The sequence below is a fragment of the Acomys russatus genome, chromosome 27 (assembly GCF_903995435.1).
Source record: "Acomys russatus chromosome 27, mAcoRus1.1, whole genome shotgun sequence".
In the NCBI taxonomy this organism is placed as follows: Eukaryota; Metazoa; Chordata; class Mammalia; order Rodentia; family Muridae; genus Acomys; species Acomys russatus.
In genome coordinates this window covers 13366403-13385284 of record NC_067163.1, presented here as the reverse complement: position 1 = coordinate 13385284, position 18882 = coordinate 13366403, and the positions used below count along the sequence as shown (strand labels likewise).

At 41.6% G+C, this 18882-nt stretch overlaps 1 protein-coding gene across 1 annotated transcript in view; it reads right to left on the bottom strand.

Annotated features, from left to right (window-relative positions):
* Positions 1 to 4423: 4423 nt before the first annotated feature.
* Positions 4424 to 18882, bottom strand: part of LOC127210173 (phosphatidylinositol 3,4,5-trisphosphate 3-phosphatase TPTE2-like) — a 38932-nt gene continuing 24473 nt past the window's right edge. Inside the window, exons 13-15 of the mRNA XM_051169849.1 lie at positions 13905 to 13997; positions 6129 to 6199; positions 4424 to 4578 (exon numbers count right to left, since the gene is read on the bottom strand). Of these exons, the coding sequence (XP_051025806.1) occupies positions 4458 to 4578; positions 6129 to 6199; positions 13905 to 13997 (285 nt within the window). The 3' untranslated portion in view covers positions 4424 to 4457. The remainder of the gene's footprint in view (positions 4579 to 6128; positions 6200 to 13904; positions 13998 to 18882) is intronic.

Sequence of the window (18882 nt, the reverse complement as noted above, 5' to 3'; positions counted from 1 at the left end):
AAAGCTGAGGAAGTAGGCTGGCTGGGTAATGCACCTTTGCCACACTTGCCAGGAGCACAAGGGTCAGGAAAGCAAAGCATTCCCAAAACGGGATGGACGCCTGCCAGCATCCCTGGATTGTCACTTCATGAGAAATGTCTTTTACGTTAGTTTTCTCTGTTCTTTGGTCAGTGGCTACTGAGTGATGCTTCATCTGATCAGGTCTGGATCGAAGCAAAAGAGGCCTGGCCAAAGCCATGGTGTCCCTGTTTGGTGCCTGGGCCCAGTCCATATCAGCCCTGTTGGTAGTGTGTCTTTCCGCAGTCTGTCTGTTATGGTCTCTTTTATAGAAATAGTTGGAAACAAGGGGAAGTGAAAAACAGAGGCCTGAAGAGAATTTTTTTTTTTTTAATTATTATTCTGTTGGTTGATTTGGGTACAGTTGTATTTCAGACAAAACCAGAACTTTGAGATGTTTTGTTTAAAGAAATAAGTGCTCTGTCATTATTGACTAAACCTAACGTGAGTCTGATGGGTTTCATTTAAATACATCATGTTTATATTATATTAAATACATTTCATTTAAATACATTATACTTACGTTAAGGACCAGTAGGGGTATAAAGGTGGTGGCTACATTGGAACAAGTATTCTTTTGTCAGCAGAGTCCTGATTTAAAATAATTTTACTGTAGGCAAGTTGACAGAACATTACTTGTGTACTCTACAGCTATGAGACAGCCCATTAGAATTGCTCTTTCCCTCTGCCTGTGTGGCGGTTTCAGTGAGAATGGCCCCCATAGGCTCCCAGGGAGTGGACCAGTTTGATAGGATCAGGAGGCGTGGCCTTGTTGGAGAGAGCTTGTCACTGTGAGTGGTCTTTGAGGTTTCAGAATCCCATTCCAGGCTCAGTCTCTCTCCTTGCCACCTGTGGCTCAGTCTATAAAGCATTTGGCTCCAGAGTCATGTGTCTGAGTTCTCCTTGCTAGGATGATAAAGGACTAACCCTCTGACGTTGTAAGCCAGCTCCTGATGAGATACTTTACTCTCTTAAAAGATGCTGTGGCCATAGCATCTGTACACAGCAAAAGAACAGCTACTATTTATTCATTCATTTATTTATTGTATGTGTGTGTTTACTCACCCATGCATGAGCGTGTGGCTGCCAGAGGTTAATAGTGACTGTTTTCCTCTTCCTGTTCTCCGCCTTACTTTTTTTTTTTTATAATTAAAAAAAAAAATTCTTTTTGAGATCAAGTAATTACATCATCTTTCCCTTTCCTCCCTCCAATCATGTGCCCCCCACTTTGCCCTCTCATTCACATTCGTGGCCTCTTTCTCTTCAGCTGTTGTGATGCATACATACACATATTCACAGGCGTCACACACATGGAATCTTGCTGCTCCTCAGCCTGTAGAGTGTGGCTTGTGGATGTTTTTAGAGCTGGCTGTTTGGTGTGGGGTAACCTATTGGTGTGCTCTTCCCTGCGGAGGACTGTCTCCTGCTCTCAGCATTCCTTAGCTGCCTGCAGTTCTTTTGTCTAGCCTGGTGAGCTCTCTAACTTCCGTGGTACCACCCACGTCTATTAGTGTTCTTTTTGTTCAGGTCTTCTTCAGGCAGCCACGTGGATGAGGCTTCATGTGTTGTAGCCTCTGTGACTTTTCTAGGAACCCCTGTTCCTCTGGCCCTTACATTGCACCTCTTCTGCAATGACCTCTGAGCCTCAGAAGCAAGAGTTGTGTTGTGGGTGGATCTGCTGATCTACTGGGCTCCACAACTCTGCATTGTGATCATCAGCTAATGGTTCTCTGTTGCAAAGGCAAGTTTAATTGGACTTAATGCCCACTTGACAAGAGGGATGCTATGCCTGGTGCTGGAAACCTGGCCCAACTGCATGGGCTACTGTCATGCCTGTCTTAGGTTTTTTTTTTGTGTGTGTGTGTGTGTGTGACAGGGAGTGGGTCTCACTGGGCCTGGAGCTGGCTAGCTGAGTAGACTGAGTGAAGCCTTGAGATTTGCCTGTCTTTGGTCCCGCGGTGCTGGGGTGACAGGTGTGTGCTTTTACACTGGTGCTGAGATCTGAACTCAAGTCTCCATGCCTGTTCAGCAGGCCCCTGTGCAGCCCCTCACTGTATATGCCTACTTCCTAGAAATAAGTAAAGTACTTGCTATTAAATTTCAGAAGATTGTTTTTCTTGACGGGTCTTACTCTGTAGCTCAGGCTGCTCTGGCCTTTGCTATGAAGCACACAATGGCTTTGAATGGAAAGGTGGCCTTTTCTCCCCAACCTCCCAAATGATAATTGCAAGTGTGCAACACCATGCCCCAAAAGTGTTCTGCCACAGATACTTTGCATTCTGGGATAGTTCTGTGTCAAGTTGGTAAGTTCTATTTAGGACAACTAGTATCATTCATCTATGAGATAAGTTTCTCAGTTTGTTCTAAGAATTACTCACTTGGTTATCTGAGACAGCAAGAGGCCTAAACAAGCTTCTGTATGTGAACAAAACCAGAATAGCATGGCAATTTGTAACTGCCAGAAATTCTGATGAGTCTTCAATGATGGGAAAAACTCAACATTAAGCTCTTTTCAGAGAGCACTTTTTTGTTTGTTCATATTCAGACAGGGTCTCTCTGTGTAGCCTTGGCTGTCCTGGAACTCACTATGTAGATCAGGCTGGCCTCGAACTCAGAGATCGTCTTGCCTCTGCTGCCTCAGTGCTGAGTGCCAGCTAAAACCACTTTTTAAAAATTGAAGTTTACTTCTCTCCTCATTGCCAGTGTGACAAGCTAAAAGGCTAACCTGCCATGGACTCTGCCTCTGGGTCAGGGCTCCTTTTGTTCTCACAAGCTGTTGGCTTTAGAGAGGCTTCTACACAACGTGGGCTTTTCCAGGAGTTCACAGCCATGCCCTGCACAGTGATGTTCCTGCCAACAAGGGCCGTGTATGTGATGTGGCCCTGTAAGATGACACTGCTCAGCAGCTGCTTTTACTTAGTGCAGTCACTCTATGGTCTTCCCATCATGATGGAGTTATCTATTGCTCTTTCTTCAAAGCTGTCGCTGCTGTGAGAGCAGACAGAGTTTTACAAGTTGCTACCTTTCATTTCAGATGAATTCACCTTTGCCTGAATTGTTGACATCCTTGCTAATAAAGAAGGAAATCCAAATAAAGTTTATTTTGGTGAAGCCAAGAAGGCATTCTTTTCAAGGACCATCATGGCTTTGAGATACTGTGGCCATAAAAGGACTTAGATGAAGTTGCATTTGATTTCAAACAGAGTCCCATGTGGACACAAGACTAGCCAATGCTTAAAGGTAACACTGTTCAGGGTTACGTGGTTTAGGGGAGCAGGGGCAATGGACTTTATCCATCTAGATGGCTCGCTTTCCTTTACCTTCACACAGTGTAACAAACAGGTCGCTAAGGGCTTTGCTTTTCATGTTTGCTCGCATCTTCCTTCATATGTGTGTGGTTAAAGGGAGTTTGTCACGGAAACTGCCTGTGTGTTGCTTAGAAAAATAAAAAGGAAAGTGAGTTGGTGGTGAGGGCTTACTTGTTTGTTTTCTTCCCCTGGATTTAAAACTGGTTTTGCTGGGCTGGGGAGGTGGCTCAGTGTGTAAAGGGCCTTCCTGCCAAGCCTGAGAGCCTCAGTCTGGTCTCAGAGCCCATATGATGGAAGAAGAGAACAGTCTCCCACAAGTTATTCTCTGAAGGCTACATGTGCACCGTGGCACATGCACAGACAGGTACAAGTGTGCAGGCCAAATAAATACCAAAACAATTAAAAAAACTTTGGCATTGCTGCCAATGTGAGATAGCTGACCAATCTGTAAATCAAGTAGAGGCAAGTTACAAAGATGAAACAGAGGATTAAACACTTGTTCAGAAATATGTAAGTACATGTGTGTTTCGGGAACACAATTTTTGTATAGCTCCATTCTGACAGGAAAGGTCTGTTATTTAAAAGTTCTTCAAAATGATACCTCATGTTTCTAATATTGACATGAAAGACTGGTTGCTTCAGAGTTCTTTAAAAGGATACCCAGTGCTCCCATGTACTCTGTGTTCCAAATAGTACAAAGAGAGGTAGGCATGGTGGTACACACCTTTAATCCCAGCACTCATGAGACAGAAGCAGGGGGAACTCTGTGAGTTCACATCCAGCCTACACAGTAAATCCCAGGCCAGCAAGGGCTACGTAGTGAGGCTTTCTCCCAAAAAGAGAAAGACGGTACTGTATATGCCTTCAGAAGAAAAAAAAATAGTTACCATCGACATACATTTCCTGAATACATTTAATATATTTCTCAGAAACACGTGTACACACACACACACACACACACACACAGGTGTATGTGCATATATATATGATACAGACATGCATCAAAGATACAGGTTAGGAGACATAAATGTGTGGCCTGGATAGAGAAGAGCATGATTCTATCCAAGAAGGGGACTGACACTTATTCAGCATCTACTCCATAGTCTGCTCTTGGGTCTCAGCGAAACACACCTCTACTGCAAATTGTGGACCATAAATCTTCCATGTTTTTTGTTTATGGGGATTATCCAATTCATTTCTTCGTAGATAAAGCCTAAGAATAGGGGGAAAATTATTACATTCTCTTCGAGGGCCAACAGGAGACTATACAGTAGATTACCTTGTTGGCTCACCAGAAAAGGGCCTCACTAGTGGTCAGAGCCTCAGCCTTGTGTGTTGTTGGCTCCTTCCAACTCTTCAAGATACAAGATGCCTTAATAAGGACATTGTTGCTGATTCTTCCAACACTGGTTTTTATTATCTTAATGCTATTTCTGTAGGTGAGAAATATTCCAGGGATGTGTAATAAAACCCTGTAATAAAATACTGTTTCTCCTCTAAGTGAAAAAGTTGATGTTTTGGCTAAATAGCCACCTCCTGACAGTATAAACAGCCTATCTTATCCATATGCAAATTAAGTGTTACAAACATTTTTAGAACCTCATAAAAATGAGCATAAAAAATATTAACATTGACTATAAAGAACAAAACTTCTTTAGCAAAAAATCACTCTTGAGAAATAGCAACAAAGTCCTAGCTGGCTTTCAAAGAGACTCTCGTGAATCAAAAGGTTTTGCACATTCACAAGCAAATGGTAAAAATCTCCACCAAATCCAAAGTCTTTTACACATCTAAATTTGTGTGCATTGCAAGTCTGGGCCACCAGTGTACTGCTGTTGTGTTACAAGGCTAGACCTGTTATCGGGTCTTGGTCAGGTCTTGATGAGAAGGTTAGAACTTAGTGGATTCTCATTGGCTGGCTGGCTGGCTGGCTCAGTCTCTCCCTTGCTCTGATCACCACAATAAAAGTCTTTGAAATAATATTCAAATCCAATTGCTTTTTAAATAAAGATTTCCAATTCAATTTCTAACAAATAGCTTTTCTAATCATGCGTAAGCTATCACAGGGATGATTTTGGGTGACTTCACTAATTCTGTCGTAGATGTAGGTATACCAACCAGCTTCTAAACTGGATGCCTGGATCACAAGTGGAATTAGGTGGCTGGGTACCAGTTAGCCAACGCTTACTCCTCTACGCCTTGCCAAACTCAAGGAATTGAGCAGATGCACATTAAACTTCCATGGAAGGAATTTACTAGCACACTAGCCAGGCGTGGTGGCACATGCCTTTAATCCCCGTACTCGGCAAGCAGATCTGATTACTGTGAGTTCAAGGCCAGCCTGGTCTACAGAGTGAGTCCTGGTCAGCCAAGGCTACACAGAGAGACTCTGTCTCAAAAAGCCAAATAAATAAATAAATAAATAAAAATACCCTTTACCAAGTCACACAATGTCTCAAGTAAAGAGAGTAGAGTGGTGGTGGGAGCAGCTAATGGGACCAAGTTCCATTAAAAAAAAGACAAAAGGAAGCACAAATGTAAATGTATATTATGTTATATGTATATTTCATATTAATAATAAATGTAAAACCTCTCTAAGGATGTTTCTATCGATTTTAAAACCACATTAAGAGGACTAATGCATTGAAGTGCTCCCTTGAGGATGTTGTTTTGTTTTTATAAGTTGAGCTTGTGACAGTGGCCTATACCTTGTCATACTACATGGAACATTGAGCTGTTGCTGTTGATTACAGTGTATCCTACCTGTTGTTTTGTATAAAAGCTGTATGAAACCAGAAGAAAAAAGAGCAGTCATCATAGTAGTTAGGAAGATTCTAAAAAAGACATGGTTAAAGGAAAAGGTTAGTTTCATAATGAAATTGATACGAAGAACTAATGATTCTAATGAGTTTAAATGTTCTTCTCCTATTCCTGTAAGTACATTGTCAAGCAGTCATACCCATTAAATATGCAGCACTTTACAGCTTAGAGTGATACATTCAACACACAAAGAAGGCCTTGGAGAATGTTGCTTTCTCTTGGTGTTAAAAATGTTAAGGAAAGGTATTTATATGTTATTTAAGCTGGGGGTGGTGGTGCATGACTAATCCCAGCAGAGGTAGGCAGATCTCTGTGAGTTCGAAGCCAGCTTGGTCTATAAGGCAAGTCCAGGATAGGCAAGGCTACACAGAGAAACCTTGCCGTGAAATTTTAAAAAAATGTGTTATTTAGCTGGTATTTTCATTTAAAATATAAATCTTAAATATAGTGCAATGAAGTAGAAGAAAACAGATAAATTGAACTTCATTAAAATCTAACTTTTATGTACTAAAGTGACAGTGTTTGAAAAAGCCACAAGGAATAATTTTTATTAGTCTAAACTTACATGTGCTACATGTAAGAGTGTATGTATACTTATACATAAGTAGTTTAAATGAAGTTATGCTGACAGTGGTTCTGCCCCAGAGTAATAGACTAAAAAAATCTAGGCAGTTCCAGGTATGAGAAACTTCCATTCCAAAGTATTGGTCAGGGAAGACCCAGAGACTCCCCTAACAATATAGGTTCTTGCTGTTGCTCTTTGTTGCCTCCCAACTAAAATCCCCATCCCATTCTTCAAAGAAATAGAAAAAAGAACCCTAAAATTCATTTAGAATCACAAAAACTGGATAGCCAAAACCATCCCAAGGGAAGATAACAATGCTGGAGCGACTCCCATCTCAGATTTTAGATATATCACAGAGCCATAGTAATTTTAAAATATATGGTATGGACATGTAGACAAATAGAACAAAATCAGAGGCTCAAACCTGAGTGCATGTAACTTCAGCCACTTATTATTTGGCAGAGATGCCAGGAACAAACGCTGGAGAAAAGTTTGCATCTTCAACAAATGGTGCTAGGTAAACTGTATGTCCACATACAGAAGAATAAATGAGAGTTGGGCGTGGTGGTACACACCTTTAATCCCAGCACTTGGGAGGCAGAGGCAGGTGAATCACTGTGAGTTCGAGGCCATCCTGGTCTACAAAGTGAGTCTAGGACAGCCAAGGCTACACAGAGAAACCCTGTCTCGGAAAACAAAACAAAACAAAAAGAATGAATTAGAATGGTATCTGTTATCTTGCACAAAAACTGACTCCAAATGGATCAAAGACTTAAACATGAAATGCTGAAAGTGCTAGAAGAAAACATAAGTGGCACCCCACATTATACAGGTGTAAGAAAGGACTTTCTGAAAGGGCTGTTTGCCCAAGGAATTAAGACCAACAACTGTCAAGCGGGATTTCATAAAACTAAAAGCTTCCACATGGTTAAAGAAACAATCGACTATGTGAAGAGGAAGCTCACAGAATAGGAGTGAATCTTTGCCAGCTTTGTATCTGTTGATTATATCCAGAATATATAAAGAACCCCCCCCCAAAAAACAAAAACAAAAACAAGGAATAACACTAACAAAAAGACTAATTTGAAAAATGGATCTGGACCCGAACAGTGCTCTTAAGAGAGGGAGGAAATGGGTAAGAAATGTCCCCCCAAAAATTTATCATCCCTAGCAACTAGGGAAATGCACACTTGAGATTTCGTTTCCCTGGTAAGAATGGGAAAGATCAACAAAATGAGCTGTGGAGAAAAAGCAGCTTTAGTTCTCTGTTGGTGGAACTGCAAACTGCTGCGGGTACTGTGGAAACTAGTGTGGAGAATTCTCAAAAAGCTAAAATCCACTATGTGACCCAGCTATCCTTCTGACTATGCCCAAAGGACTCACCCTCCTACTCCACAGACACTCACTCAGCCATGTCCGTCGCTGCTCTAGTCACAATAGCTAGGAAACGGAAATGCCCTAAATGTCCTGCAGCTGATGAACGGGTGATGAAAAATTGGCACCTATGTACTCTGGAATTCAACTGTTAAGAAAAATGAAATTGAAGCGGGGCGTGGTGGCGCACGCCTTTAATCCCAGCACTGGGGAGGCAGAGGCAGGCGGATTGCTGTGCGTTCCAGACCAGGCTGGTCTACAAAGCGAGTCTAGGACAGCCAAGGCTACACAGAGAAACTCTGCCTCAAAAAAACAAAAAAGAGGGAAAAGAAAAGAAAAAAAAAAAGAAAAAAAAAAAAAAAAAAAAAACCAGTGAAATCAGGGAACTGGATGGAGCTAGAGGAGGGCATGTTGAGTGAAGTGACCTAGACTCAGAAAGAAACATCACGTGTTCTCCTTGGAGACTCCGAGCTCCAGACCTTCAGATGTGAGTATGTATCCCGGAGCGACTGCAGAAACCAGGAAAGTAAGGGTCATTATCTGGGCAGAGAGGTTGAGAAGCTATAGACAGGGGGATATCAGGGTTCAAGTGGCCTGGAAGGAGACATGGGAGGGAAAGGAGGGATCCAGTCAGGGCAGTGCAGGGAGATAAATACAGAATCAGGAAGAAAGGAAGGTAAAAACAGTAGGGGTGTCTGAAAAAGTCACAAGGAACCATACCACTAACTATTAACCTGTAAAAACCTGTAGTACACATAATTCTGTGCATAAAACATATATAGTATAAATAAAAATTTATCATTTGGGCTGACAAAGTTCCCTCCAAAGGCCAAAGGTCATCTACCAAAACCCTAACACAGGGCCTAAGAAGCCCTCTTTTGAGTTGTTCATCAGGCCTGTCCAAGAGACCCCCAAGAACATCACAGGCCAGTGCTATTGCCCTTTGTTGTTACCCCAGGGGTGGAGGGTAAGTTGTTGAAGATGCCATGGACTCCCCACACAGGCCCAGAGGGCACTGGAGCTGGGACTGTTCTGACTATCCCCTCCTTAGGAACTAGCTTTCATGGTATGGGCTTCTAAAGGAGGGAAGCAATCAGCAGTTCTACCCAGCGGTGATGCCAATAAACCCAATAAACAGCCAATAATGCCAATAAACCCAAAAGCAACAAGCATGGCCAGATAATACTAAGGGTGCAGTCATAGCTGGTAACCAACGGCTCTCCAATTGGACTTGAGAGCCACGCATCAAGAGGGAACTCATGACTGATGCTGGGAACCTAGCCAACTGAATGGGGCTAGCAAAGTCATGGAACATACAACCCACTGCATCACTAAATCAGCACAGTCCCTAACTACACCTTAATTGTTCATCCTTACACCCACAGGTAAGCACAGTTCTCACTCTCGGGGAGGAAATTTCTCTTTGTAACATACAGAGACCATTACAGAAAACTACAACCAACCAAAAGGCAGAGTTGTAGAGCCCAGTCCCAGCAGATACATCCAGAAAAGAACTCTCACATCTAAGGCTCAGAGAATATAGCAGAAGAGGAGGATGGAAGGTTGCTAAGAGCCAAAGGACCGGGGAGTTTTCTGTAAGAATATTCCCCTACCACACCCATAAATTCTCACCAGCATGACTGCCTAAACATGAGCTGCCAATGTGGGGGAGGGGGAGAACAGGAGACCTCAGCCTTACGCCAGGACCTATGGGCAACCAAGGAATGTGGAGATGGGAGAAACTGTCTTCTCCAGGGAAGAGCCTCTACTTGGTTACCCAGTACCAAATGGTCAGCCCTGAAGACACGACTACAACTAAAACTACATAGACTGAGAAGGCTTGATTAGGAATTTATATGTATATAAGTATTCATATGTGCATGTGATAATAATTAATTAAAAAAGACCCAATGAATTTGAAGGAGAGCAAGGAAAGCAATATAGAAATGTTTGGAGGGAGGATAGGGAAGGGAGAAATGATGCGACTATAATCTCAGAGGGAAAAAATAAAAGGGCATCCCATTCATATTGAAATGATAACCTCAGAATGGGACGAAATGGTCACAGCTCATGTTCTGATGAAGGCCTTGCATAAGGCACTTCTACAGCTCAGTGGCAAAAGAGATCCCATAAAAACCCAGTGGCTTAGACAGACGTGTGTGGTGAAGGTAAGGACAGAGAACTTGCACAGCTCAATGACCAGAGATAGCCCAGGAAAAATTCCAGGGACCCGGGGTTGAAGACCAGATAGTTTAATCTCACAACTAAGCTTAGTTGGTTAGGGGTTAAGATGTTTTTAGATCTGGACAGATGTTTTAAGTTAATATAGATGAGATGTTCTGATTTTCATTCAGAATTTTAGACCCAACATGAAAGGAAAGGTGTTTACTTCAAGTTTCCCAAATACAAATAGCCAAATCACCATGAATGTAACATTTATATAATTCCTGATTGCTTTGTGGTTCTTCCTGCTCTATGTAGTTTAGTTTATTTATGTATAATAATGTAAATGTATGTGTTAAAAAAGAAATATAATAATAAAAATCCTATTTAAGAAAACACTAAGAAAACAAGCCTTTCTGCAAAAAATGTTTAAAATTTTTTAGATTGATGATTAAAATTTTGTGCCCCCCCCCAAAAAAAAACCCTCAAGGGACTTGCACAGGCATTTCCCCTGTGATGTCTGGCAAGCACACGAAAGGACTCTCAGTCACAGAGCCAACAAAAACTCCAAATGCTTTAGTGTCACCAACTTAAAATGACAGACGGCACTGTCAGTGAAGATGCAGAGGACTGCTATCCCTCAGGCATTGCTGGTGGGAATGCTCAGCCTGCAGCACTGTGGGAAACTGTTGAGTGTTTCCTCAATAAGCGAGGTTGAGGCTATCAATGCTACTTCTAGGCAATGCATTTTTCATGACATTTACTAATTAGACACCATTTTCCCTCCTCTTTCTCTTTCTCTCTCCTCTCTCTGTCTCTCTCTGTCTCTCTCTCTCTCTCTCTCTCTGTCTCTCTCTCTCTCTCTCTCTCTTCCCTCTCCCCTGTATGTGCGTGTGTGTGTGTGTGTGTGTGTGTGTGTGTGAAGTCAGCAGAGGAACTGTCTACATTGATTTTATTTGCTTTCTGTTTTTATTCAAGTATCTTTAACATTTTATTTTATTGTGTATGCGCAAGCTACTAACTATCCATGTGACTATAGAGCTTGTCTGTTTGCCTTATAGCCATCCGGTAGATGGCCTGTGGTACATCCTGGACCCCAGTAAGGCTTTGATCCTTAGGCCCCTCTGTTTTGCTTTTAGATAGCTTCCTTTTTCCTTCCCATGAGGCATGCTGCTCTCTCCTTTCTCAGCTCCTCAAGTAATAAAACGCTGCTCCTATTGTTCCCTTTTGTGTCCTGTGCTCATCTCCATCTTACCTACCTAGCACACCCGAACCCAATGCTCCTCCTTCCAGGCCTATTCTAGAAAGTGGCCATCTTTATAGGAATAAACTGGACAGGGCAGGCAGGAGGCACAGGTTGTTTGTAAATATAAATGGGTTTCCCAGAAGAGGGAAGCCCGGTCACTGATCAGACACTAATTAGGCTGTCTACCAGGACAAAGAAATGGTGTGTGAAAGACAAATAAGTGTATATATGACCACTCCACCAGGAGCTCTGCTAGAAGAAGGCTAAACGTTATAGCCACTCTCCAGAGAGCTCTCAAGAACAAACTAAAGGAAAAGAAACATTTCTTACTGATTTCATCGGTAAGAGGAAGCAACACTGAGTAATTAATCATCAACAAAGGTGATGGTAGAGAGCCTGTATTTGGGGATGTACTTTCATGTGCTGCCTCCGATGATCACAAAGGCCATATATTACCAAAGTCCTTGGGCCGACTGTCCTTATGGGGCCAGAAAGAAAGACGGGGAAACTCTGAGGACACCTGAGGACACGAGAAGGGAAAGGAGACCCTTCATCCTGGTTGACGCCTCTTGCCAGCTGGGGAGCAAGAATTCGAGCGCAGGTTGACATTTGTCATACAGGTTGTTGACAGAAGTTCTGTTCCTTCCATATGTAGATATTTATGTTAAAATAGCATCAAACCAGGCTTAAGGTCTGACCGTATATGACCTTGAGAAGGGCGTCATTCCTCACACTGGTTCTTTCTGAACTGTTGATACCCTACCTTCTTTTAGCCCCAGGAGCCACCCTATTATTGCCCTTGGCTTCCAAGCAACCCTTTTATAATGTCTTCAAAAGCCACCAAACAGGATGGCTAAAATGACATTGAGTGCCCATGCTTTGCTTCTGGATGCTTGTCTTTCTCCTAATCCTTTTTAAAATTTTTATTATTATTATTTTTTCTGAGACAGGGTTTCTCTGTGTAGCCTTGGCTATCCTGGACTCACTTTGTAAACCAGGCTGTCTGGCCTCGAACTCACAGTGATCCTCTTGCCTCTGCCTCCTGAGTGCTGGGATTAAAGGCGTGAACCACCACTGCCCGGCCTTAATCCTTATTTTTAACATGTATATCACAGGGTCTTCATTTACACCAGTTCTGGTTCATACTTGTCAGCCCCGAAATTCCTTTCTGCCTCAAAGTCCTGGCTTGGCTCTGGTCAGCAGCTCTCAAAATCTAGGCTCAGGCTAACCTTTTAAGGGGCCTCAGGCTGCCACTGTAAGTGCCCCTCACAGATGGCACTTGCATTACTGCCTTTGGTTAGAGACTGCTGTTTGAATGGCCATTCAGAGTGGATCTATCATCCAGTGGCAGTCAGCCTATATGGAACTACTCATGTCAACTGCTTCAACGTATTTATAACTCAAGTAGCTAACAGAGAATAGGCAGAGAATTTTTTTAAAAAGGCAAGAGAAATTTAAGGTTGACTAGCATGGTTGTTTGTAGTGCAGATGAGCAGTTTTATAAAAAGAAAATGAAACTACTTTGCTACAAGCAGTAAATACCCAGACACAGCATTTATAACTGATGAAATAAATTACATAGTTCTGAACAATGACCATGGAAGATGGTCCCATTTTCCGTAATAAAATAATAAAACTGTAACATTGTCTACTGATCCAAAAGTAAGTTTACAAACCTTTATTTTTAAAGTATGTTAGAAATTATTGGCAACCATGTGGTGTTTTGTTTGTTTGCTTGTTATTTTTTGTTTTGGGGAAGCAGAATCTCACTATGTAGCCCAGGTGGTCTGGAACTCACAGTGTAGACCAGGCTGGCCTCAGACTCACAGATTCACCTGCTTCTGTCTCCTGAGTGCTGAGATTAAAGACATGTGCCTGAGCTTCCCGTGGCTACAATTTGTTTTAAAGACACAAAACAAAAATGTAACCACGACTCTGTAGTACTTCTGTTTTTAAAAATGAAAATGCTTTCATTTTATTTGAAAACTAACATATGTTTATTATATGGAATTCATAAAAATTAATAAAAACATTACATATGTTCTTTTAGGAAAAAAGTTAAAGTTTTCATCTGTTGCTTTCTTCCAGTTTACTGGCCATGGGCTGATGTCTGGCATTTTCCTTATTGGGAATTATAGCAAAGGAAATCCCAAACCAAAATCATTCAAAAGACTAGACAAAGAAGAGTTGTGCTTGGGGACACAAGCCCTTAACTCCAATACTTGGGAGGCTGAGGCAGAGGAGCATATGCTAAAGGCTAGCCTGAGCTACCTGATATGCTTCAGGCCAGCCCGACTGTGCAACTCTGTCTCAAAAAACTAAAGCAAAAGAAAAAGATTAGACAAGAACAAGGCATATATTGATTACTCACCGGACAGAGAAATTTCACTTTCACATCATTGTATAGAGCTGGGCAGTTGAACACATTAATTATTACTCTGTCTGATTCAACATCATGAAATATCTGTGAATAAATATGAAATTCTGAAGTATGTGCCCAGAAAATAAATATAAGAGTAAAGCCCACTTTTACACCCAAAATTATCAAGTATCCTTGCAGCCCAGTCATTTCATACACACACACACACACACACACACACACACGCAGATGTTAATCCTATGAAATTGTAACTTGGTTGTTTAAATGAACTCTACTTCTGTTGAAGGCTATGATGGAACACTGTTTGAAAACACAGTATTAAATATATACAGTTTACCAAAGGACACATTATTGTTGAATATGCATCATCTGCTTTTTCTATGTTGAAGCCTTTTTTTTTTTTTTTAATGTACTTTGAATGCCATCCCCAAACCCATGCCTAGTGCTGGTCATGCAGCCATTGTGTCCACCCATCCTGTTGAGTTCCTTGCAACCTCAATCCCCTACACCATCCCCAACACTCAGGCCTAGCTCCGTTCACTTAGCTGTGTGCTGGCCTAGTCTGGTTAAGTTGTCACAGAACATCACACTAGCTATGCCATTCCTAAACACAAGGCCTAATCTTGCTGTCAGAGCCTGTGCACCAGCCTAGCTTGGTGAGAACCCTAGATTACAGCTTACCTGTACAACCTTCATATTTCTATGCATAGCTTGAGGGGTGTAGCTTATACACAAGCTCAGCAGGCCCAGCCATTAGTCCCATTCATACATTTCCTTGGTTACCACTGAATTGAATTACCCATCCACCTCTAGTCAAAAATCAACATTAAAGGGTTAAAGAGATGGCTTAGCAGTTACAAGTACTAGCCCATTCTTCCAGAGATCCTCCTGCCTCTGCCGCCCAAGTACTGGGATTAAAAGTGTGAGCTACCACATCTGGCTCTTTCTATGGCTCTTTTTCTTCTGTGTGATTGTTTGTCCTATTCTGGCTTATTTGTGTCTGTTTTATCTTATTTCATTATTATTCCTTAGATGTCTGTTCATTTTTATTTATTTATTAAATTTTTTTGAGACAGGGTCTCTCTGTGTAGCCTTGGTTGTCCTGTCCTTACTTTGTAGGCCAGGCTGGCCTCGAACCCATAGTGATCCACCTGCCTCTGCCTCCTTAGTGCTGGGATGCCTGTTCATTTTTAAAGGAAAGACAGAAAGGGTGTGGATCTGCATGGGAGGGGAGGCAAGAAGAATCTTGGAGGAGTTGGGGAAGGGGAAACTGTAATCTGAATGTTATATAAAGAATCTGTTTTCAATATAAGAGCCTTTTAATTAAACTAAAATTAACTTAAAATGTATGTTCAGAAATGGAGGGCACACCTGAAAAATGGCTACAGAAGGAAAACAGATGAATCTATAATTAATGGAGTACAAAATAGAAACAATAATAGAAATTGCAAAAAAAAAAGTGACAGCACTGAACATATTTATTTCAACAGTAGCTTTAAATATAAATGGCCTTGACTCCCCAATAAAAAGATGTAGGCTAACTGAATGAAGAAACAAAACGTATCTTGGAGTTGTTTACAAGAAGCCCCATTCATCTGCAAGGACAGGTACCAGTTTAGTGAAAGGATAGAAAAAAAATAACACAAGCAAGTAGGACTAGGGAATCAGCAAGTGTTGCTGTTCTAACATCCTACGAGTAGACAGCAACCTAATACTATCCAGAAGATATAAATAAAGGTTATTTGCTCAAAAGAACAATTATCCAAGAAGACATTGATACATATTAAATTCCTAGACACTCAATTGTGTGTGTGTGTGTGTGTGTGTGTGTCTATTGAACATTAAAACACATAAAAAGCCACATATTAACCCCAACTCTGTAATGATAGGTGACTGATTTCAGTAACTCACTTTCTCCAATATAAAGATAATTTGGACAAAAAATATATAGAGAAACATTGGAAGTTTATGTATGACATCAGACCTAACAGGCATCTATCAAGTATCCTACCCAAATACTGAAGGTTTTTTTTTTTTTTTTTTTTTTTTTTTTTTTTTGGTTTTTCGAGACAGGGTTTCTCTGTGTAACCTTGGTCATCTTGGACTCACTTTGTAGACCAGCTGGCCTTGAACTCACATCAATCCACTTGCCTCTGCCTCCCGAGTGCTGGGATTAAAGGCGTGCGCCACCACGCCCGGCTTCCAAAGGTATTTTTGATTCAGCAGCCCACAGAACTTTCTCTAAAATAGACCATATACTGGGTGGGATGCAAAACAAATCTCGGCAAATACAAAAACAATGGAAATAACGTCCATCCTATGTGGCCACAATGGGATAAGGCTTAAAATCAACAACAAAAGAATCTCTAATGAAACTTGGGGCATGATGGTGCATGTCTTTAATTCCAGCACTCGGGAGGCAGAGGCAGGCAGATCTCTGTGAGTTCGAGGACAGCCTGGTCTACAAAGTGAGTCCAGGACAGCCAGGGCTACACAGAGAAATCCTGTCTTGAAAAACAAAACCAACCAACAAAAAGAATCTCTAATGGAAAAATAATCTCAGAAATCAACACATTACTAATTGATCACTGGGTCAAAGAAGACATCAAGAAAGAAGTTTTTTTAGTACCTGGAACTAAATGAAAATGAAACCACAGCACAACAAAACTCTGAGGTATATTAAAAGCAGTACTGAGAGAGAGAGAGATTGACTCATGCAGGCACACACATGTACACAAAACAAACAAACAACCAAATAAATGGAACCAAAGAGTGCTTCCTGGCTTTGACCACAGGCACATTGCAAACTTTTTTCCCCTACTTATATCTTTTCACAGTGAGACAGAATAGGACTTTATATGCTATATCAGGAGGATTGTGAGGAGATTCTTGTAGAAACTTAGATGTGGGCAAACAGGGGTCTGAGGAAATAGTAGCAGAGAGGCATACAGGAGCGGAACAAGAAGAAGGATTTCAAAGGTATAACCAAGAAGAATTATCAATTGATTGGACTTAGGGTACATATCAATGAATCAAGGACAGTATCACATCTTAATATTCAAGTGGGCAAATACTGGTGTCACAGAGCTAGGCAGGGAAATGCTTCCCTGATAGATGTATTTTAATTACTGGGGTGAAGAGTATTCACAGTACAGATTTTGCAGCTACCCCACAGAGAGTGCTCACAAACATCCATAAAGTAAATGAAAGCACAAATTATAATTTAAAGAAAGGGAATGTATCTAGCCAATGGACAGAACATTCTCCACAGTTGAGTGGAGAGTGGGATATGACTTTCTCACGTACTCTGGTGCTTCATATTTGTCCATGTCCCCTGGAGGGGGAGACCTGGTGGCACTCAGAGGAAGGACAGCAGGTTACCAAGAAGAGACTTGATACCCTATGAGCATATACAGGGGGAGGTAATCCCCCTCAGGAACAGTCATAGGGGAGGGGAATAAGGGGAAAATGGGAGGGAGAAAAGAATGGGAGGCTAGAAGGCATGGGATGACCATTGAGATGTAACAAGAATAAATTAATAAAAAATTTAAAAAAGAGAGAAGAAAGAAAGGGAATGAAGCTGGGTGTTGGTGGCGCACGCCTTTAATCCCAGCACTTGGGCGGCAGAGGCAAGTGGATACCTGTGAATGCAAGGCCAGCCTGGTCTACAAAGAGAGCAAGGACAGCCAAAGTCACACAGAGAAACCGTGTCTCGGAAAAAAAAAAGAAAAGAAAAGAAAAGAAAGAAAGAAAGGGAACGCAGAGCACCACCAAGAGCAGAGTGTCTGCAAAGATAAGAGCCAAACACTTGGAATCAGGTGTGAGCAGATGGTGTGAGCAGATGGTGTGAGCAGATGGTGTGAGCAGATGGCCTCTGCCAGAGGAGGCCAATAACAACTGAGAACTGTATGTGGCAGGGAATCATGTCAGTAATACAAGAACTTGAAGCAAAACCTGGGGTGAAATTCTGTACATTTACTTTCTTAGATACACGAAAGAACCATTCTTACTGCTGGTCTTAGTCACTGTTTTATTGCTATGAAGAGACGCATGGCTAAGGCAACTCGTAAGAAAAAAAATAATTTCATTTGGGGCTTGCTTATAGTTTCAGAAGGTCTACGATCATTCTCCATGATCAGTCTAATGGAGAGCATGGTATTGGAACAGTAGCTCAGAGTCCTACATCCTAATCATGAGGAAGAAAGTAGAGAGCGCGAGACTTAGTCTGGTATGGGCTTTTAACATCTGAAAGTCCACCTCTACCTCCTCCAACAATGCCACACCTCCTAATCCTTCCAGAATAGTTGCACCGACTGGGTGGGCTATGAGTCTACATCATCCTCATCTCAGGCATTTCTCAGGGTTATCTAAACATTGCCTCTCGGCTCCCACTGCTTGAGGGAAAGAGGTTTCTTTCTAGTTCATAAACTTCCTGTTTCTCAGGATGCTAGTCTACAGAATATCCAAGTAACAAAGTCACTAAGGGCACAGCCAAATCTACAGATTTCTAGGCCTCATTTCAGATTTCCTGACTCAAACTCAGAGAACAAGCTAGGAATATGTCTCTAGAAGCTCCTGGGTAATTTTTCTTTATTTTAAAAAATGACTGGAAACAAGATAAAATGGCCAATGGTAACAAGAGTTTGAACACGACTATACATTTAAACCTTTAATGGATTACTGGGAATGCACTTATTCATTGTGGGAAAGTGAGAGGCAAAAATGCCTTGCAAAATCCATTTTGAGCAATGAGGGGAAGAAAGCTCTGCTTTGCAGCTAAACCAAGTATCACTAAATTTCCTGGTAACCAGTGAGCAATCAGCATCTCTTTGTGGCTTGGGGGATGAACATGCTATTTTAATGCTGAGTTTTCAATTAAACTCCAGGGCTAGGAAATTTGGTTGATTGATAAAGTGCCTGTTGTGTGAACACGGGGACCTAAGTTGGATCCCCTCAGCATCTATATTGG